Source organism: Echiichthys vipera, assembly GCF_963691815.1.
Source record: "Echiichthys vipera genome assembly, chromosome: 6".
NCBI lineage: Eukaryota > Metazoa > Chordata > Actinopteri > Perciformes > Trachinidae > Echiichthys > Echiichthys vipera.
In genome coordinates this window covers 7,918,215-7,941,676 of record NC_139831.1, presented here as the reverse complement: position 1 = coordinate 7,941,676, position 23,462 = coordinate 7,918,215, and the positions used below count along the sequence as shown (strand labels likewise).

The following is a 23,462-nucleotide window of genomic DNA, read 5'->3' as shown; positions in this document are numbered from 1 at the left end:
AAAAAATACAGAAATAGAAGCCAAAGCATCTCGATCGCCCCCCCCCTAGTGGCGGGTCGCACTATAGGTCATAAGTCCCGCCCCCTCCATGTTAGCAGATGGGACGGGCCAAACTAAAAACTTTTTCTCAAAGATGGTTTCTGTCGTTTTCTATCACACTGATGTTTGTTCAAGTGTTTGTTTTTCTTGTACGTTTGGTTTTAATCATAGACTGTATAAAAAATAGATGCAGCATAACCGTTGAGGTCCGTTCTCTGAACTTGATCCAATTGTGCTCGCCTCTTGGAGTCGCCATCTTGTCAGACTTTGACTCCGCCTCATTTCCTCTGACCAAAAAAGGGCATGTATGTGACGTTGGGGGGAGGGAGATACGTCCATCTGGCTAAAGTAAATAAAAAGCAGATTTAACACATTGACTAACTTAATTTAAAAACAAATAAAAAGCAGATTTAACACATTGACTTACTTAATTTAAAAATAAATAAAAAGCAGATTTAACACATTGACTAACTTAATTTAAAAATAAATAAAAAGCAGATTTAACACATTGACTAACTTAATTTAAAATAAAAAGTAGATTTAACACATTGACTAAATTAATTTAAAAATAAATAAAAAGCAGATTTAGCACATTTACTAAATTAATTTAAAATAAAAAGTAGATTTACTACATTGACTAAATTAATTTAAAAATAAATAAAAAGCAGATTTAGTGCATTGATTAAATTAATTTAAAAATAAAAGAAAAGCAGATTTAGTACATTGACTAAATTAATTTAAAAATAAATAAAAAGCAGATTAAGTACATTGACTAAATTAATTTAAAAATAACTAAAAAGTAGATTTACTACATTGACTAAATTAATTTAAAAATAAATAAAAAGTAGATTAAGTACATTTACTAAATTAATTTAAAATTAAATAAATAAAAAGTAGATTAAGTACATTTACTAAATTAATTTAAAAATAAATAAATAAAACGTAGATTAAGTACATTTACTAAATTAATTTAAAAATAAATAAATAAAACGTAGATTAAGTACATTTACTAAATTAATTTAAAAATAAATAAATAAAAAGTAGATTAAGTTCATTTACTAAATTAATTTAAAATAAAAAATAGATTTACTACATTGACTAAATTAATTAAAAAATAAATAAAAAGCAGATTTAGTACATTGACTAAATTAATTTAAAAATAAATAAAAAGCAGATTTAGTACATTGACTAAATTAATTTAAAAATAAATAAAAAGCAGATTTAGTGCATTGGCTAAATTAATTTAAGAGTTTTGGTACTGCTTTTTTTACTTTTACTGTTCTGTTGTGAATGTTATTTGTTGTGTGTGTGTGTGTGTGTGTGTGTGTGTGTGTGCGTGTGCGTCCATGCGTGTGTACGTGTGCACTGGTGTGTTTAATCTGTACGGGAGCGCGCCCCGCGAACGCGCACACTGCAAAGCGTCCTTTCCGTTTCCATGGAGATCTCGGACGGCAACAGAAGACGGAGGGAGAGAGGTGTCCGACTCCGACTCTGGTTTCAAAGCCCACAATTACACCTCCAACTCTTCAACTACGGGGTTTTACGGGACTTTTACGGAACTCTGGGCTCTGGCGGAAACATTTGGTGAGTAACTCGTTAATTAAATGTATTTTGAAGCCGCAGGTAACATCACCTGAGAGGGGAAAAGGCGGCGGAATTGTCTAAATGAAACTTTATATTGTTCCGCCATTTGCCTCCTGGGCTGCGTTGTAGAGCCATGTGGCATCACACACAGAGACTTTCAGAGCATTATGCATTTGTTTTTAACGAATTAAATGTGTTATTAGTGTGTTAAAAGCATGTAAATGATGTTCAGCCCTGCACCTGTGCACCGGGCTGTGTTTATTAAACAGGAGATGCTTCTGTAAGTGGACTTTGCACCTTTAGGGGAGGCGGATGGCTAACATTTAACTGACACATTTACTTTTTTCCATCAGCTCTTTTACTCTGAAACTTTAAAGTTGAAACGGAGTAGTTTGAATTAATGTTTTGGGTTTGAAAGAAGAAGAAAAAACAATACAAATAGCTCTAGTTTCAGTGCAATTTGACTATTTTTATAAAACAAAAGACATGTTGAACAGGTTTTAAAGCCCCTATATAAATACAACAGACTTTAGGGAAAAAATTCAAACTTTAAATCAAATTAAATTAGATTCAAGCATTACGTATAAGAATAAATATAATAAACAGTGCACTGATTGATTGATTGAAACCTTTATTTAAACAGGGAAAGCCTACTGAGAGAGCAGGCTCTGTTTTGCAACGGCGCCCCGGTTATAGGACATATAAACAATATACGTTCCAGTATACATCGACAAATGATACAGCAAACAGACCTAAGGGAAAAAACCACAATCCAGAGAAAACGCACTGATGTTTGTCAGACAGACGCTCCTGCAGGTTGTTCTGTAGTCCTGGGAAAATGAACTATAGCTAAGATGACGTACGTTAATCCAGGTTGCTTTGTAAATAAATATACGTGAATACACTATTCTCAGACTTTCTACACGAAGTACCATCACGAAGAGCAATGTTAAAATACAGCAGCTTTTAAACATAATAGCTATTCAGCTACAGACAGGAAGGTTTATTCCTAATTAAAAGATTATTTATTGACTGTCTTAAACCACAGCCTTGCTGTAGGAAGAACATCAGGACTGTCAGTGTTTCAAACCAATCATTTTACCTCTATCCATCGTGAAATCACAGTTTAGCTTGCGAAAAAATTAGATTAGATTGTGTAAGTCATTAACATTAAGGGTAATTACACTACATTCCTGACATTGCATCTAAACCCACAGTTAAAATAAGTTTGTAAATAATCACTTATTAGTGACCAACGAGAACTCTTCTCGAACCAAGAACAAATAACAAAAGTGAAGAAGTGAAGTGAAGTCATGAAGAAAACCGACATATAAAGAAACTCAAACAGACATTTTGAAGTATTAAAGTACTTTTTGATGTTTAGACTTTAATACGCCCACTTCAAGTGTGTATTATGTGCACTCAAACACTAATCCCCAACACAATCTGGTCAACTATACATTCAATAGGATAGGGGAAAACAAAGATTTAGTCCCATTCAGGCAGGAGGGCAAAGAGTTATATATCCAAAAATATTCCCTCCGCGTGGAACTTTCTCCAAAATGACTTGAAAACGGTGGATCTCTATGAATACGGGAGACAGTTGGCCAGAGCCTGTGTTTCTGATTTGTACTCTAAGGTCTAATTCTGCACTTTATCCGTAAATCATTTTGCACATTGTAAATAGTTTTTCTCTTTTAACTTATTGTTTGTAAACTGTCACTTTATCATGTAATGCTGCGATGGCGTGTGCTGCTGCTGCCTTCTGGGCCAGGTCCTGATCTCAATGTTTTTTTTTTAATCTGGTTAAATAAAGATTAAATAAAATAAAATAGTTCGTAACTCATGAGCATGACTACGTAGCAGGCTGATATTAAAACAAAAATAAGACAGGAAATGCTAAACTTGTTTTAAATTACATTTCACAGATCTTAAAAGTTGTTAAGTTATCTTCTTAGTATTATATTAATTAAGTAAAGGTTGAATTTGTAGAATCTTCATTAGCTATATTTAAAAAAAATAGTAATACACACACGGGCGTTTTGAGGGGCACAGAATGAAAGTATTGCTTTATATTTATTTAGTCTGAATTATTATTATTTTTCTTTAATTGACGGGTTTGAATAGGACTTCCTTTTAGGTTCTGTTCAGATTGTAGCAGCCAATAGTTGTTGAAGACGTCAACGTTAAATACTGTTGTAAAATTAATTGATTAGTCGTTACCCTGTATGATTCATCACTGACATGGCGCACACACTCAAACCTGGCAACCCATCCATCCATCCATCCATCCATCCATCCATCCATCCATTATCCATCCGTTTATCACAGGTTCACCTAGAGACAAACAGAGACAGACAACAATTCACACCTACGGGCAATTTTAGAGTCATCAATGAACCGAACACCTGCATGTCTTTGGATTGTGGGAGGAAACCGGAGAACCCGGAGAAAACCTACGCAGACACGGGGAGAACATGCAAACTCCCCACAGAAGGGCCCCAGCCGGGAGTCAAACCGGGAAACCTCTTGCTATGAGGCAACATCGCTAACCACCATTCCACCATGCCGTCCTACCTGGCAACCCGACTGCTAGAATTATATTTTGTTGTTGTGACGACGATCTTGAGACACTAGATGACGGCGTTCTGCTCATTCTCCATATTCAACCTTTAAGTAATTATTATTTCCTTTTTTTTAGTTTGGACATTCTTTCGCGTATCACCAGAGAGAGCTTGAGTGCTACACAGCATGAACATATGCAGCTGTTCTGCAACTTTTACTTCTGTTTTCCGTGATCTGTTCGTCTCAGCGCTGACTCTGATTGGTTTCTGTCATGTCTTCCAGCAGCTGAATGACTCTGGAAGTTTCCTCCTGGGAGAGAGATGGAGAACAGCTCTCAAATGCTGCGCCCCTCGTCACCATGTCTCACCGCTTTCGAGGGGTCCCTGCCTTTCTCCTCCTCGCCGCAGCAGACCCGCTCCAGCGTCCGCGTTTCACTCCCACTTTCCCCTATTTCATTCCCCCCGTCGCCTACCTCACTCTCTCCAGCTACAGCTGAGTCCATCCACTCTTCCTCGCCTCTTTCACACGGCACAGCGTCACAATGTCTGGAAGGACAAAACACACAGCGCCTCAGCCCGCTGGACATATCCGACCAGGATGACCTGACCTGCCTCAACTGGCTGCATCAAAGGGGCAACCTTCTCCCGCTGCAGCCCCTTCCTAAAATGGCACCACTGCCTCAGCTAGAGTCCTCGGCACCGGCCCAAACTCTCCCTCCGGCCTCGTCCAAGCCGCCGTACTCCTTCAGTAGTCTGATTTTCATGGCGATAGAAGACTCAATGGACAGGAGGCTTCCAGTGAAGGACATCTACGACTGGATCGTGAACAACTTCCCCTACTACAGGACGGCCTCTGGAGGTTGGAGGAACTCGGTCAGACACAACCTGTCCCTGAGCAAGAGCTTCCGGCGCATTCAGAGGGACAAGAGCCAGGTAGGGACATGACTTACGTTTACTTACGTGCATGCTTTAATTATAGGACGGAGCTCCTGGAGCTTTTATAATGTACTCCACATGTGTTGAGGTTGTTATACGGTCTGCTGTGCGTGTCAGGGCGCACTCACACTGTCCATCCGTATCGCGCCCAAGCACGTTTCACAGCTAAAGTCTAGTTCGTTTGACCAGTGTGGTCGGCCCGTTTGGGAGAGGTGGGCTTTTGTAAAGCACGGTTGCACATGTACGAGCACGAGCGTGCGCATGTGTACGAGCGGGAGGCCTATGCCGGTTCTGACGTCATTTTATCTGCGCCTGTTCGGACATAGAAAAAAGAAGGAGGGACCATGCGCGGACATTTAAAACAATGGCGGCGAAAGGTTCACGGGTTGTGCCGCATCACAATGAGTCCAACAAAAACCCAAAGCCAAGAACGTTACCATGTTTTCTGCGCTGCTTTCCATTATGTGGCCAAAGACGCATCGCGATGACGTCAATCAATGCGTGTGACGTGTTACGGCGTGATGACGTATAGGCAGCAAAAAGCATTGGTGCCGAGGCCCGGGTAGTGTGAGTACAAACGGGCCTGGGCCGCGGGGGGAGAGGGAGGGGGGACAAGTACCCTAAAGCACGGGGCACGATACGGACGGACAGTGTGAGTGCGCCCTCAGTGGTGCCTAACATCTTTGCATGGGCTATTGCAGTTTGAATGTTTTCAAGTGTGTGTGTGTTTGTTTCAGTCAGTGGGGAAGGGATCGCTGTGGTGCGTGTGTCCAGACTATCGGCCGGCGCTCCTCGAGGTGCTGAGGAAGACCCACAGTTATCACAGCACCAACATCAATCTGTTAAACAAGCCTGCGCTGTGAGTAGAAACACGCAGGACTGCAACACATCGTTTTCATTATGAGCTCATCTTTTCTTTATTCTTTAACTCCAAAAATCCTCAGGTATACTTTATTTACTTCATGAATGAAACAACTGATGTGTTTTCTGTCGACTGACTCAATGTTAGTGGTGATGCGATTTGTTGACAGACAAATTATTTAACACATTTAATAATAATTACGTCGGGTATCCAAGAAACAATGCCAAACATTTGCTTGCATCTGTTTCTCAAATGTGAGGATTTCTGAATAAATTTAAATAAAATAATAAATAAATTTTGGGATTTTTTAACTGCTGGTTGATCAAAAAAAGGCAATCTGAAGATTATGGAATATTTCTATATTTTATGTTTTTATAGATAAATTGATTTATTGATTGTGTGGCTGCACAGTGGATTGCTATTTTATGCTATTTATCACTTTCACATGTTGTTCCTTGGATCCTTTTTGTCTTTCTATATCCATAATTAAACCAAACCAAACAATATCATTTGTTAAAGGCGATCTTTACTACAGATCCTTAATTCCACCGTGATCATTTTGATGTATTTTTCAGTGAAAATGAGAATAATGATGCAAAAATGATCATTCCCTCTAATATCATGAATCTAATACCAAAAAATAATAACAATAACACATTTTTCTCATATCGTGCAGCCCTAATTGATTGATTTAAAAAGAAAAATAACCAGAAGAAAATCAAAATATGACCTCAGTGAGATTGCTTTCTAAAGATAGCAGTGGAATATATTGTGTGTGGTGGGTGAGGTGTTTCTGAATGAGTTCACATTTTAACAACGCTCAGTTACAGAGGTGTGTTTACCTCAATAAACACATAAAAACCAAACTGATGTGTTGTCTGTCCGTGCTGTGTGCAGGTTGGACGGAGAAGAATTTGGGGTGCCTGCCGTGTGCGACTCAATGGAAATGTCAGGTCAGTGAAGAAGAGCCTCGTGTCACTTCATTCGCACGAGAACTGACATATTTGACCCTTTATGAATTTATTTTAGCCTTCAGTAGTTCATCAAAGCGGGAACATCTCTGCGACACTTTTATTACCTGCAGCTTTTCCTCCCTCTCTGCAGCTTTCTCAGCATGCAACATTGTTCCTGTGTTTGTGTTACGTTGTCAAGGAAACAACCTTCTATTACCTTGGCAACCCAGCAATAGAGTCTCCTTTATGTCCCCTCGTTTTTTTTTCCCCGAGCCTATATGCGCTACACGGGCGTCTGACAAGTGGTTGTTCAACCAGCCCGATTGCAAAGAAGTTATTAATATCAGCGTCTGACTTTGTGATTCACGTTCTGTTGATGTTTTGTTTCCCTCACACGCAGATCCTCTCTCTCAGACCCTCCTCCTCTCCGCGCCTTCACCCCAAATCATGTCCGCCGATAACCCAACTTTCTGTGAAAACCCCCCGTGCCTTTTGACCCCGGATCACGAGGAGCTCGTCGCCATGGAGTCGGTTGAATACCAGCAGGGGGAGGTCAGCGAGGAGCTGGAGAAGGACCCCCTGTCGGACAGCGGGTACATCGAGTTACACTATTACCAGTCTCAGCAGTACCAGTACCTGGTGCTGCCGGGGGACACAGAGTTGGACCTGGAGACGGTGGAGATCCTTCAGCTGGATGCAGAAGCCCAGGAGGCGGCCGGGTCACTGCTGGACCTGGCGGGCGGCGGATATTAACGTGAAAACCCATTTAACAATCACAACTGATGCAAATACTCCGACATTATAATGAGGATGTATGTTTTAAAGTCTTAAGCGATGATGGATGGAGATCATGACACTGCCCTAAGGCTCTTTTTGTAGTTAGGTAGATATATAGATCAACTTTTTTGACGGACTAACGAGACTGTGGATCGCATTACTTCATATGTGTTCAGGCACTTGAATTTACCGCCGCAACAGACAATGAAAAAGCCGGACAAAGACTTGAGAGTAATGTTGTGTGGATACATTTACACTCTGGAGGTTTTAAAACGGAGGGGAAAGTATTAATAGTGTATGATCTTATTTACAATATGTTTTTAGGTTCATTCTCAGGAGCGCTTCAAACTCAAGTAGAAGTAAGTACTTATTCCCAAGTTAAAGTAAGATTTATAAAGCGTTGAAACCTAAATAAAGTACAAAAATAGCTCTTCACTTACATCCACACTATTACCATTTCAATATTAATATGTGGTGATAACTTTTCTATTTGTTTTCTCAGACTTTATGAGGAAAACACATTCAAAACAATGTGAATACCCTGCCCCTTAACACTGTTACTGTTCAGAAAATGCTGCCTTTCTAAAAATAGTTGAGTATAACACTTAATTAACAAACTAATTTATAATGTAGTGTTAGATTGCACTCTACAAGTGGGAAAGCACTACGTAATTACAATAATGTTAGTATTTCCATTTTTATTTCTAATGAATCTTTGTCATTCTTCAGATTGTTGCTGAAGTGAGATTTCTGTATATGATGTTTTGTTAGTGAGTGTCTTTTACCTTTCTGTGAACTTTAATCCCTAGATATGATCTTGTAAGCTAAGTTAAATCGTCTTCAATCAGGAATAGTTTGATTGGACATTTGAGTTAAAAATGCAAAATAAACTCACTGCCATTTGAACTACTTTGCATTTCAGGGTACGCTGAATTTCTGTTTGTAAATGATATGTATTTTCAAAAACTCTAGATTTTACAGTCTAACGAATAAAATCTGTCATGCTGTAATTGTAAAATAAAATTGCCTTTTTTTTATGTTTAGTTTTGTTAAGTTTGAACAAGTTTTATAAACAAGGTTTTCACATTTCACACAAAGTCTGCTACATGTTTACACCACACGCCCTCAAACCAAAACGTGTTGCTAAGCTACAATCTTGTTTTATCCATGTAAATATTTCAGATTTGTATATTCAAAACATTTACACATTTACTATAATTACTGTGTGGTAGTTCCGTATTCGTAACTCTGCATTAAAAGCTATTTTGAGGGAAGCCTCGCATGCTGGGTAGTGTAGTTCATAGGACAGACTAGTACAACGCTGTGGAACCACATTCGAACTACATTTCCCAGACTGCATCGCGCCAGGCTACAGGCAGGAAGTGTGAGTGAGTTTCGGGGTGGAAAAAAGTTATCACAGTTGTTTTCATGCCAGGGTAAAAAAAAAAAAAAGCACACTTTCTCGACTCCTGTAAACATTGTGTTGAAGCCGTTTGAAGACACCAAAGGTAACATTTACAGAGAAACAGTTAAAGATGTTATAAATGTTATTTTAATTATAATTTAAAAGGTTGCTTCCACGTTAAGTTTTTGTAACGTTCATTTTAACGGCTACCAACGGCTGTGTTTTTGTGTTTTTACTGCTTTGTTTGGGGACACGCAAACACACAGACTGTTAAATACAGCCGATAACTTGTCAAATGTTCCTTTAATAGTTATATACTTTAGCTAGTTAGCTATCTTATCGAATAAATCTATTAAAAAGAGGTGTGTTTAGCTTAGCTACACTGGTACAAGCGCTGCCAGCGTAGCGAACAACGCTGCCAACCGCAAAGATTAGGACTAAACATGACTTAAGTCTCAATAAATACATAAAAACATGCATAAATAAATACAGGCATAAATAAATAAATTCTGAAATATTATATACGCATTTATTTATTCATAATGTATAAATGTGCATGTATTAATAAATACAAATACATGCTTTACATGTATTTATAAATTTTTCTTCACATACATTCATGTATATGTTAATAAGGTAGGAGGTCCAATTTATTCAAGCACAATTTGAGTTTGGAAATAAATAATAATAATAAAGAAATAAAATAAATGCATGACAGCACGCTGTTAACTAAGAATGGTTTATGGAGAAGAGGTGGGTTTAAATAAGTGTATGTTTTATTACATGTTTTATGTTTTATTATAGGATCCCCATTAGTTTACGCCATAGCAGTCGGCTAATCTTCCTGGGGTTCATATTCCAGCAGATAATACTCATTACAGTCCAACAACAGTACACACATTACAAGAGTGCAGCTCAAACGTACATTACATAATGCATGACAAAGTACCTCGCAGCACATTTACCATATTAGAGAAATAAACACAGCTTCAACCACTGAAAAGGTGCAACTTTAACCTCTTTTTGAAGGATATTTTGCTTTTTTCTTGACGGATATCAAGTGGGAATTCATTCCAAATATCACTCGCACTATAAAACACTGTTCTTTTTAGCGAATTAGTTCTTGGGTGAGCTTGCACATTATCACCCTTTATGCACAGTATTACAAACATGAATTTGTTCTCTCAAGAACTCGGGTCTGTTCTAATTCAAATCAATTCAATTCAATTTTATTTATAGTGTCAAATCGTAACAAAAGTTATCTCAGGACACTTTACAAACTAGGAAAAGACCACACTCTAAGACTTATTTATGATAAACATTGACCCAACAATTCCCCCGTAGAGTATGGTGGCAACGAAAACCTTCCCTATTACAGGCAGGAGCGTCAGACAGACCCAGCTCTATGGAGGACGGACATCTGTCTTGACCAATGTGTCAATGTGCTGCAAAGAAATGTCAGTGTGCTTGAGGCCAACGTCTCTCCACATTGAGCCATGAAGCCTAGACTCCATTTTAAGAAATGCTAGTTATAGATGAGCAACCTAGAACGAGTCTAGCAGCCCTTTTCTGTACAACTTGTAATTTTGTCAGATTTCTTTTTTTGTTGCTGAGGTCCAGACCACTGAACAGTAATCTAGGTTGTTTATACTTCTTCCTATTCCTTTTCGGACATGCTAAAAGGAGTTTGTTATTCATGTACCTCTATGCTTTCTAGCTGTGTAATATTTTTTTATAACCCTGTATCTTTTCTGTTTTCTTTTTTCGTACAAAAATCAAATAATAAAGTGCAAAAAGATTTACAAAATTTAGTTTGCTCTCATAGCTGCTGGGTTTATTTCTACACTGCAACACAGTCACCGCAGAGAAATGCCTGCTATGTGTGTGCCGCGGAGTGCCGCACCTTTTTGAGGTGTTGTTGAAGTTTGTGTGAAAAGAGAGAGCGAGCTTTTGGGTATTATGATAACCACAGATAAACTGGGATGAAAGCCCCTCCCTGTCTGTTAGTCATCACGGGAGAGAGGGCGACGTCTATGTCAGGGCAACAACAATGAAGTCCATTGAGGCAACAAAAATGGGCAGTGTGTCGGAGAGGGCGCGCTGAGTGAACTGGCCGCAGGCAAAGCAGCATGACGCCCATAAGAGCATCCACACACAGCTAAATATTGTGTCTGAAGCAAGGACCAGTGCATGTTTGATTCTTCAGTGGGCACATGGGGAATGGTATAAATGAGCAAACAGCTTTGGGTGGGATTATCATCCAGATCTCATATCTTTTCAGATGTTTGGCTCAGCGGAGATCTGCGAGGAATTTGCCCTTTAGGCCCACAACTAATGGCTGCTGTCAGTATTGACTGATCTACTGTTTGTTTTGATGTTAGTTTTCTTGTGACCAATTTATTTTTTAAATGTTTCTACTCGGGACAATAATTTCGAGAGTCTAAACAATGTGTGAGAATTGATTATGAACAGCTACAGTGATATATTGATACGTTGTTGGTCGATATTTGCGTTTTTTTACGTGCATCTTTATTAACCGATGCAGGCTGCTGCGTTCACTGATCGTTTTTTCCCAGCATTATTTACAGACAGGCGTCCACAGGCAGCTCCGTGTTGCTGGAGACGCCTTTTTTAAATTCACTAAATGTACCTTTTTTAAAAATGTAGACTCGTAACATTTGTTAACATCATTGTGTATTTTTTATGATGTAAATTGAGGGAGCAAAAGTAGCATCGGCTCCAAATATCGGCTCAAGAAAATAGTCGGTGCGTATCGGTCATTGGCTAAGGCTAATGAAATAAAAAATATATCGGCATCGGCCCTAAAAAATCCATATCAGTCGATTCCCTAACCAGATAACAAAAACAAAGAGAGACTATATGAGAAGTTAATGTTTTTATAATGACTTACAGAAAAGCAAGCACCGTCCTCTACACATTTGTGAAACTGTAACCAGCAGACGTTTGAGGCTTGTGTTGGGTAAATATTAATAACTCAAACCATTAACCCTTTGAACTCTGCAATAGAAATGGTCCACCAGGGCCGACATTGGTTATTCTTTTTGCATATTGTGATGCTATCTCTTGGAGTAGTATCTTCATATTGCTTCACATCACAAACATCTGTACAACCTAAGTTAAAAGATTATCCAAGTCATGAAACCATAATAATCAACAATAGTATTGAAATTGTTTCATACATTTTAAGTAAAGGACATGTTTTTTTTAATCAAATTTACTAAATAAACACTCATTTGGATCCAAAAGATTTCTTAAGACTCACAGCTTATTTGAACGATGTAAAGTCTAGTTTTCTTTTTTAGATATGCTCAAAGTCTAAAGGCATCTTCATAGTTTCATCTGCAATTGAAACTGAGGTTTTGCACCAGATGCTATGTAAGCTGTCGTTGCAGCTCCAGAATTGTCCAGTGCTAATACCAACCTGATGTTTTTATTTGTGTTGTTCACAGGAACCCGTACTTCTATAAAGGATGAGGAGTGAACCGGGCCCCGTTCAGATCGTCACAGTGTGCAAGGAGGAGCACTCCTTTGCTCTGGACACCGAGGCTTTGGCCAAGGTTCTGCTGGCTCCAGAGGTCCGAGACAAACATGTGGTCGTGCTGTCGGTGGCTGGAGCCTTCAGGAAGGGAAAGAGCTTCCTGCTGGATTTCATGCTCCGCTACATGTACAGAAAGGTGAGTCACACTATAGCAAGATCGTGATAAGATCCAGACTCCTCATATCTGTCTACTGTGCTCAGACGATCACTTAAAGGAGACTTATTTGATGCTGAAACCGATGGGCGGGGCGTAAGTGACATTTTGGATGGAAATGATAAATATATATATCCAAATAAAGGTCTTGATGAGATCTTTCTGCTGCCAAAAGGGTTCATGTGTGTCTAAACCAATCCAGAGTTTTTAACCCTGAACACACCAAACTATTTGGGGCCGAACAAGCGTAAGTGAACTTAAAAAAAGGTAAATAAATAAGTTATGTTAGCTTCACAAAGGCAAATGTTACTCATATAAAAATGAAAAGCAAAGTAAGGCTGTATCTTACAAAGTAAATTATTAAAATACATGTAAAAATAGTGTTTATTAAGCATATTATCACGCACATGTTTGTGAAGTTTTAGTCTAATGATTGATTTTAATAAACAAAGTCAGTCTTTGTTTTTGGCCTCCCTGTAAAGTTGGCCAAATGTCACTTTCCTCTGATACTCATCCCGCCAATTATTTTCATGTTAAAGGTTTAATCCATAAGACTTTCATCTGTTTAATTGTCTTTTAAGTTACTATCAATTAAAGAGTGAGTTAAAACAATTGGTGATTGATCATATGGCCCACTAATGAAAGCACTTGTGCTTCTTTGCTGAGTATTACAATAACTAATGTCTGTGGCGACACTCCCTCTCTAAATGTAAATGCACCGGCATGTTGGTGACGCTGCTGGTCACAACGGTTATGCTTCGTTCACTTGTTATCTGAAATAAGTTGGGGTAGAAGTGTAATAGGATCGCATGCGTATGTGGATTTAAGAGGGGAACATGTAGGGGGTGAAAGTGTTTCAATAAAGTTTCACGAAGGAGCCAAAAATAAAATAAAAGTCAACACGTTTAGTGACCGTGAACGCGACAAGATGGAGGCTCTGAAAGAACAGGCTCTCCTACAATTATATCTTACCGCCAGAGAGGCCGCTAGAAACAAAAAATCTCAATTCTTACGGATTACAGCTTTAACTAAGGAGTGCTAATAGTCTGTGGCTGAGTCACATTAATGCCCGTCCCTGCTGTAACATGTGAACTAAGTAGTTCACAGGAATATTTGAGAATTTCATCATGACCTTCTCCTTCTTAAGGAGTGGAGTCTCTGTGAAACTTGCCTCATGCTTGGCATTACATTTGCCGTGCTCATTGATAAATCTAATTGATTCTGATGACTTCAGCCTTTACAGCAGTGCCACCATCAGTCATGGTCTTGTAACGTGTGCAGTCAAAAGAAAAGCTAACGATTTATGGTCTTCTGGCTCTTTTTTGTGTTATAAATTGTTCAGAACAGCTGCAGTTAACATTCAGGGTAAAACGTCTGCAGCTGCTGCCTTATTCTTCAGGATAATCAGAACTACATGACCTGGCATGTTTAATTTTTTTTAAATAAGCCAGAAGGTTTTCATGCACAGTTCCCCAGACTGCCTCTGAAAGTGCAGTTTGTGTTTCTGCAGGATGATGAAAACTGGCTGGGTGACGACGATGAGCCGCTGACTGGATTTTCTTGGAGAGGAGGTTCAGAACCAGAGACAACAGGCATCCAGCTGTGGAGTGAAGTGTTCCCCATCGTAAGGAGCGATGGGACAGAGGTACGTACATGCACAGTATATCAGATTATGTATGTACTGTATGGATGCCTACATGTTGTCAGATGTTACTGGAAAAAGCTACAGTAAAATCAAAGAACAAAGTATTTACGACTCAGTTACGTCACATTATCTTCTACTTGTATTATTATCTTGCTTTCTCAGAATTCATCCCCTATTTTCCACGTTTTGACCTTTTACCTTTTTAGCTTTCGGATTTTTTAATCTGACAGTAAGGTTAGTTGTATAGTTGATCTACTGAAATCAATCAATTGTTTAAAACATTATTGAAGCAAACATTTATTTTAACGTTTTCTAGTTCCAGCTTCTTAAATGTGATAGATTGTTTTTATTTATGAGAAAAACACCTGGGAATGACCTGGAAAATGACTTCTAAGGGCCTACTCACACTGTCCATTTGTACTGTGCCCAAGCACGTTTCACAGCTAAAGGCAAGTTCATTTGAACAGCGTGAGACAACTGTTCTGCATCCAGCCTGCACTCTTGCCGGCTGCGGCCTGGTTTAGAGAGGCGGGCTTTTGTAAAGCATGGATGCATGGGGCGGTCGGTGGAACAGTGGTTAAAGTCGCCCTATGTAAAGAGACTGAAGGTCCTCGAGCCTTTGCTGCATGTCTCTCTCTCTCTCTCTCTCCCCCCATTTCCTGTCTGTCCTACAAAATAAAGGCTTGAAAAACTACCAAAATAATAACAAAAAAAAGCATAGATGCATGCGCACGAGCTCGAGCTTTGACGGCGATCCTGAGACTATTTATATGCGACAGTTCCGGACATTTGAAAAGATGCCGCCAAACGGTTTGCTGATGCAAAGGTGTTTACTGCACTTTTGGTCAGATTAAAAATATTCAAAAACAGTCAAGAAAAAACAAAAACTCAGAGAGGTGATGACGTATGAGCAAGAAGCAATCAAGGCTCGGATCATTTCAAGTAACGTGAGTGCATGCAGGCCTGTGCTGCGGGGGAAGAGGAAGGGGGAACACACGGCGCTGATCCTCTGGGCCGAGTGTGAGAGCACCCTTAAAGAGCGGGAGCCCTGATTGTACGCGCAGATAATTTCATGTGTGATTGGATTATGTATTGCTTATTGTTTTTAGGTGTTTGTAATTTGAAGGACAAATATTCAATTTAAGAGCTTTTCTACACATTTCTAACAGAAATTGGAGTATCTTTGTAATAACAGCTCTCGTCCCACACAGTGTTGATGTCATGTGCTGCGGTTTGTCTCCTGTAGGTGGCAGTAGTGCTCATGGACACGCAGGGAGCCTTTGATAACCAGTCCACCGTGAAGGACTGTGCCACCATCTTTGCCCTCAGCACCATGACCAGCTCAATACAGGTGGCTGATCTCTGCTCATCACTGATTATTTAAGCATTTATCATTATTCCTGTAATATGTGCTTACACAGTTTCTCTTTTGTAGATCTACAATCTGTCACAGAACATACAAGAGGACGATCTGCAGCAGCTGCAGGTCTGTTTACGTTTGTATTAAAAGATGATGTGTTGTTTTGATGTGGGTAATGAAGCAATTACATTTTTTAGACACAGGATATGAAATATAAAGGTCTTAAATCATGCACCTGAGAAGGGCATTTCAGTAATTTCCCTTCAGGTGCGTCAGATCACTATTTACTTTGCATAATGGTCGCTTCCCCCTCACAGCTGTTCACGGAGTATGGTCGTCTTGCCATGGATGAGATCTTTCTGAAGCCCTTCCAGGTAAGAGGAACCACGAGCTGCACTGATGCTCATGTTGTTACTCTGTGTGTTTCATTAATAAACATGTTTTTCTTTCATTTAACACGTTTATTTTCTTCCTACAGTCTTTGATGTTCCTTATCAGGGACTGGAGCTTTCCTTATGAATATGCCTACGGGTTTAAAGGAGGCAATGAATTCCTGGATAAACGGTTACAGGTACTAATTCTGTCTTGTTGATTTGTTAGAACATAATAAATACACTTGGCTGAGGTTAAGTACTGATTTTCTTTTGTTTGTTTTTTACCTTGATTCTTTTAAAGGTGAATGAGTCCCAACATGAAGAGCTGCAAACAGTGAGGGATCACATCCACTCATGCTTCACCAAAATTTCCTGCTTCTTGTTGCCTCATCCTGGGTTGAATGTTGCCACCAGCCCTGTTTTTGAGGGACAACTTAATGGTGAGATCCCCTGTTTTCCACGCTACTGTGTTGGTATTTAACAGAATACACTGAGCGCCAGAGGTGGGAGTAAGTCACACAGGTCTTGACCTTTAAGAGCCTGCTCACACTGTCCTTTTGGCCGCGGCCAAAACCTGTTTTTCAGCTAAAGTCTAGTACCTTTAAGCAGTGTGAGTGGACCCGCTCCGTGCTCAACTGCGGCCAGCGGACCGTCCACGGCCCCCTTGAAAGAGGTGGGCTTTAGCGGAGCCGTTTGCACATGTACGAGCACGAGCGTGCGCACGTGTACGAGCACGAGCCCTACGGCAGTAGCGTTATATGCGCCTGTTCGGACATGTAAATAGAAGGACGGACCATGCGCTGACATTTAACAACAACAACAATGGCGGTGAAAGGTTCATGTTGGTGTGATGCGGAGGTGGAGTGTTTACTGCAGATTTGGTCGGATGAAAATATTTAAAAACAGTCGACAAGACGCACAAAAACTCAGAGGTCTGCGTGTGACGTGTAACGGCGTGATGGCGTATGGACAGCAAGAAGCATTGGCCGGCCCTGGCAGTGTGAGTACAAACGGGGCTGGGGCGCGGGGGGAGAGGGAGGGGGGACAAGTACCCTAAAGTCCGGGTCTCGGTCCGGGAGGACAGTGTGAGTACGCTCTAAGTCTCAAAGTTAGCGGGCATTCCGACGAGTTCAGGCGGGGCAAGTCCTCCCATCAGTTCTTAAGGGGGGGTAGTGCGTTTAGGCGCCGGCAGTGGCATCTGGAAAAATGCAATCTGGCGTCACGCTGCGGTGGCCAGTCATGTACCTGCCGGTCAGACTTGTCGGTGCGCCTCTCTCACTGTCTCGACAACAAGTTTTTAAAAAGCTGAGAGGGTAAAAATGAAACACATGCACTTGTGTAACAGCTGAGTGTTTCCTGCAAGAAGCTCCAGCTCAAAGCTCAGTCCCTCCATCGCTTCAAACAAGCCATTTAAGCGTCACCCCCACCGCCGCAACGCTGCAGAGATTCACCGGAGCTGCTGGAGGCTATGTGAGTGCGACCTTACTGTGGGGAGAATCACGCAGAGTCCCTGCTATAAGACAAGCAAGACAAGTCACAAGTCAAGTCATATGAAATTCTGATGATCTACCCCAGTTTCCACATTTAAATCACTTAAACGACAGCGACCATGAGTTTAGATTCAACAGTAACCAGAACTGGTGTAGGCGGCTTACACCTTTACTGGTTTGCCGTGTCCTAATAGGTTGCCAGGTTTTTAAATCCCCCAATCATGTTTCAAAAACAAAAGGTAACTTTTCAGTACAGAGAAAAATTCAAATATTTAATAAAAAGTCCTTTCAAGTCATCTGTGCCTCTGCTGAGCTTTATATATATATTATATATTTATTTTGCCAGCGGTTGCCCCGGAGTTCAAAGAGCAGCTGAAGAGCCTGATCCCTAAACTGCTGCACCCCGATCGTCTGTCTGAGAAAGAAATAAATGGAAACAAAGTCACTTGCCGGGGCCTGCTCGAGTTCTTCAAGGTAACAACTTCTCAACCCTTTTCTTTTCCTGCTAAACCTGAACAATGTTATTTTATACCTCACATTGTAATTTTTGTCTTACCAGGCGTACATCAAGATTTACCAGGGAGAAGACTTGCCACAGCCAAAGACTATGCTCATGGTATGTGCGGGATTAACATACGTTTAACAAGCCTCTAACTTTTACTGTGAACGTGGATCATTTTGTGCTTCACTCAAATACATTTAACTTAAAGCGGTTTGTCTCACCAGGCCACCGCAGAGGCCAATAACCTGGCAGCCGTGGCAGCAGCCAAAGATCTGTACAACAAGAACATGGAGAAGGTGGGTCCTCTTACAAATGAACCTTTCATTAATTTTTATATAACCCTGATTAAAAACGTTCTTAATCTTTTGTTTTTGTTTTGTTTTCCAGGTGTGTGGGGGAGACTTGCCCTACGTGGCTCCTGACTCTCTGGAGGAAAAGCATAATTTTTACATCAGAGAGTCTCTTCACAGCTTCTCCTCAACCAAGAAGATGGGCGGACAAGAGTTTTGCGACCGTTACCAAGCGCAGCTGGAGCAGGAGCTGGAGGAAACGTGGGTTTCGCTCAGCAAGCACAATGAGGTAAGAGACTATTTGATGATTGAAGCATGTTTACCGTTGAAATAAACATCTGAATCTTACACAGAGACACTTAGTATGTCATCTTAATGATAGTAACACATTGAAGTTGTACGAAACAAATGATTTTGAATGTATTATATTATAACTGCTGATGGTATTTCTTAATCATCTGTTTTTCTTTTTGCTGTAAAAGTCAAAAAACCTCTTCAGCGCCTTCCGGACGCCCGCAGTGCTGTTTGTCCTGGTGTGTCTCCTCTACGTGCTGTCGGGTGTGTTGCTGTTCGTTGGCCTGGGCACCTTCGCCCTGGTGTGTGACTGTACTCTGGGTGTGGTCATGATGTCCATGCTGACGTGGGCCTTCATCCGCTACTCTGGTCGGTACCAGACTGTCGGGGTAACCATCGACCAGGCCGCAGGTGTCGTCCTGGAGCAGGTGAGAACAATTGGGATGATGTCTGTCCGTCTAAACAGCTTTCAGTGCTTCTGATTGTCATTATAGCCTTAAAAATGTTAGGAAGAACAAAAACGGCATCCAGCGATCCAAAGCGCCTTTGACACTGCCTGTTCGTTGCAGGGCTGTTGCGCCTTTATCACGCTCCACTGTCTGAAAAGTTACGGAGACAGAATGGAGGAACAGATCTGATGCGCCTCTGAGTCGGCAACAGAGGCAATCACAGTAGTGATGTACGAGTCGGTCCACAGGACGGTCAAAGAGTGTCAAAGCGGTGTTCAGGGGCGTCCAGTAGCTCACCTGGTAGAGCAGACGCCCCATATACTGAGGCTGAGTCCTCGCGGCAGTGGCCTGGGGTCGATCTGCAGCTGTACAAACACATAAAGACATAAAAAGCCAAACATAATAGTTTTAAGGATAAAATGACCTTAGCAGCGTTCAGAGAAGCCTAAGTGAACTTACAGAAACATTGTGTACAATAGTCCACAGTCTTTTCTCCTCTCTCTTTAGTTCTCGTTGCGTTCTGTGTGAGATCATGCCTGCTGCAGCTTTACACCGCCTTTCTGCTGAAGCACAATCATAGTTTAGATTTAAAATATGCTCACTGCTTTGTATAAAACTGATTGAGAGGCACAAGGGAAGGAGGGGGTTTCAGACATTGTTCGACCATCTGACGAGAACTTTGTGTACTCGGTGGCTTTCAACCCGTTGGAGTCTTTCTGCCAGATGCTTCACAATGTTCACCTCTTTGTTGAGTTAAAGGTTGCATTCAATGAGTTTATCAGATCTCTTTTGCTTCTTGAAACAAGGTTGACAAGAGCGGTGAAACATTGTAAAGGTGTATTAAAAAGAATGAGCTGGAAGAGGAAAACAAAATGTAAATCTACGGAGTTGGATGATAAGCATTTGTGGGTTCTTACAGACCCAGTTTTATACCAAAATCCCGCTCTTTTCTCTTCCTGTAAAACGTAAAAATATATTGTGATGACTCATCTTGATCTTACTAAATTTAATCAAATGTGACGTATGCGGGAGTAGCAGAGAAGAGAGCATAGTAGGAGGTATGTGCTTGGATTTTATCTTGTAAACCTGTGGGGAAAAAAACACAGAATTTAGTTGAGGTCTGCTTTATTCATTTGAGTGACGGAGGCCAATAGTCCTCTCCACATCGAGCCGTTGTTTTCGTCAAGCCACGCCCACGTTAACCGATCCAATCACATGCTTATGTTTAATTTAATTCCCTCTGGTAACTAAACCCCACCTGCATATTGTGTTGCAGCCGGAAACACGCTTCCCTGTGACTTTAACTGCTTTCATTTAGCCATTAAAGTCTGTTCGCTTCAGCCTCGACAGAGCAGAAAATGAAACTGGTGAGAGTCTAAAAGCCCGCAGAGGCTGTTTAGAGTTCATGCTCAAGTTATTTCCTCTTACTTACACGAAACCAGAAGTGGTTTAAAATTGATCGGCTCCACTTTGCCTGACGCGGCCGTTGAGCCCGAGAGCTTTCAGCAAATCGACCACAAACCAAAGGAAGCGGGCGACTGTTGCAAGAAGCACTTCACTCACGCACGCTGCTGCATTAAAAGTCTCTTCCTTTTTTTTTCCTCCTCTTGTTTCCAGGCCACCGTCGTGTTGAACAAGTCGAGGGGAACAGCCACCGCTGCCCAGAAGAAATCCAGTTAGAAGACCTCTGGACCTTTCGTAATCTCGATGCAATGCTACCAGCGCACAACACAAGCACACATTCAGCACTTAAAGCCTTATCATGCCACTCATTGGAACAAAACATGCAGCGCAACCACACCGGCACGAACACGATGCCGATCCACCAGCATCTTTATTATGCACATTCAGGTCCAGGCTTATATAAAGATGTCTGGACTCACTGAGGCCGTTAAACCACCCCATTCCCTCTTATCGATACTTCACGTCTTAAATTGACACTGCCATCATTTTACACGTTTACAATTGGTCTTAATAGACAAGTCAATGTTTACCTTTGAACTTCTTAAACGCTTTCTCTGTTGTTCGAACGGGTGACTCTCAAACAAAGCTTCTGCAGTAGAGCCGGCTTTAAAGCTTCTACCTTTTATGCATATTTCTTCGTGGCTATATTTTTTTACTTTGTGGCCTTAAAAACATTCCATTGTGTTTGTAGATTTGCTTTATATTTGATATAAACTAGCGTTTCTTAGGAGGGTGAACCGTCGCTACTTTAAAAGGAGAAGAGGAGACGCACTTTCTATACAGCACAGTAGACTTCGGAGGACACGTGTAACGGGGAGTTCAGTTAAATCGGATTTGTTTCAAGTGCTTTGTTCTTTATTCCTCGATGGAAATGTTACACTTTGTAGATTTTGATACTATATACTAGACTCTTCTAGCAAAATTATATACAGGAACTTATATTCTGCAACATTACCAACTCCAAAGACACGATGTTATACGAATACTCACGGCTTAATAAAGCTAGAAGGCTGCATGATATAAGAGAAATATGCAAAAACATTATTAGTTTAGAGAAATATATCGCTCAGTTCTGCCTTTCTGCTGCTTTAGTATTCTAAGATACAAGAACAAATTGCTTGTTGGATGAAAAAAAACAAAAGGAAATTATTTTCAACCTGATTTTATTGAACTGAAGACAAAAAGCACCTTAAAAAGTTATTGTTATTGTTACATACTGTAGTTCCAAGTGCTGTTCTTTCTACCGCTGCTCTTTCATCTCACTTAAAAAAAACAATCTGGCTTTTACAATGTGTTTATTGTGTGAGTTGGTATCGAGATAATAAAGAAAACAATATCGTTAAGCCCTAAAAACGAGCGACCAGTCAGCCAAAGAGTTAGCTTTAAATATTTGAATCCTACTTCGGCCGTGTGCTCAGTGAGAAAACACTCTGCCACTCAAACATTGCGAGTGTTAAACAAACGGGGAGCAAATAAGCGGCAGGATTTTCAAACACAACAGACAGAAAACACAAATAATCGGCTGTGGAAACCTGTAGAAACTGGGACTGTAGCCATTTCTATGCTTCTCACTTATCAGGAGATCGCAGGACTCGGCCTGGTTCCCGGGCCACATGTCTGCACCTCAGATATATTCATTCCTGATGTAACGCGTAGCCCTGTGACATCAGCTCCACTGTGAGAAAACACTGCGATACATCGTGATGCAACGTTCACACCGGTGATCTGGCTGCAGCTAAAAGAGAAATGAACCTATTTCAGTTACACATTCTCCGCAAGAGTTCTCTGAAACTCCATAAGCATTCTTTGTCGATTTAAAACAGCTTTTTCAATATGACGCAGTGTTTCTTTTTGTAAAATAATAACTACACACAGCTAATAATTCAGCTTGAAACCACTGTAGCTCGGATCAGAGCTTTGCTTCAAATGAATCACGTGTAATGGTTGGATAACATAACGAAACTACATTACAGGAAAGGCAAAATAATATTTGGACGTCTCTGTTAGCTCCTTGTTTACGTGCAGACATTTAACAAATCCGCCGTATTTTCCCAAAATCACTCATACAGGGAAAGAAACTGGACTACACAGTGGATTTATTAGGTTTTGGTTTCCCTTTGTGGGGCCGAGCTGGGAATCAGGCATTGGATTAAAGGACTCTGATTATTTGCGTCTATGCCCTTCATCTCTGAATATGAGATGCTTTCAGAAACATTAGCTTTTGAGTGGAATGGAAAGCATTTAGTTTTGTAAAATAGGTCTTTTAAACGCAACAAGGTTGTGCGACCGGAGAACTAAAGTAGGATAATGTCTGTAAAGATTTAACATCGTGCACTTCAACAACTAACCATGAATTCCCTGTGTTCAAATACTGGACACACAAAAAAGCTGACAAACACTGATTTAGTCTCGCAGTGATTAAATGATAGTGGCGGTATAAATCATAAGAATAAAAGGCCAAAAAGGAAATGTGGAACCACGGAGGATGAGACTTTCTCAATCCACAGTTTTTGACCATAACTTTTGCACATCCGGTGTCTGTTAGTTTCCCCAAGAGGAGGAGATTTCAAGATGTTTAGCGAGCATTTTTCTATTGCACTCCCCCTCCTCTTTGGTGCTTTTTGCACACAGCTCATTCCAAAAGTGAATAAACGCATGCAATATTGTACTCACGGCAAATGTAATCATCTCGTGCAGGGGTATGGTGGCCTTGACTTGAGAAATGCTGTTTTCTAAAGAATCAATAAAGCCTGATACTGTT

The 23,462-nt window shown here is 40.6% G+C and overlaps 2 protein-coding genes across 2 annotated transcripts; both read left to right on the top strand.

Annotated features, from left to right (window-relative positions):
* Positions 1 to 4,508: 4,508 nt before the first annotated feature.
* LOC310947793 (uncharacterized protein) lies at positions 4,509 to 7,691 on the top strand (the record flags this gene model as incomplete). Its single annotated transcript, XM_083914729.1, has 4 exons — positions 4,509 to 5,120; positions 5,861 to 5,982; positions 6,883 to 6,938; positions 7,339 to 7,691. The coding sequence occupies 4 exons, from the start codon at positions 4,509 to 4,511 to the stop codon at positions 7,689 to 7,691; spliced, it is 1,143 nt and encodes a 380-aa protein (XP_083770855.1).
* A 1,402-nt stretch (positions 7,692 to 9,093) lies between these two features.
* On the top strand, positions 9,094 to 23,462 carry LOC310947789 (atlastin-3-like). The gene is made up of 14 exons (XM_083914725.1): positions 9,094 to 9,223; positions 12,591 to 12,815; positions 14,344 to 14,478; positions 15,725 to 15,829; positions 15,914 to 15,964; positions 16,156 to 16,212; positions 16,317 to 16,409; positions 16,514 to 16,652; positions 18,049 to 18,176; positions 18,262 to 18,318; positions 18,429 to 18,500; positions 18,592 to 18,783; positions 18,977 to 19,216; positions 20,855 to 23,462. The coding sequence occupies exons 2-14, from the start codon at positions 12,612 to 12,614 to the stop codon at positions 20,915 to 20,917; spliced, it is 1,536 nt and encodes a 511-aa protein (XP_083770851.1). The 5' UTR covers positions 9,094 to 9,223; positions 12,591 to 12,611; the 3' UTR covers positions 20,918 to 23,462.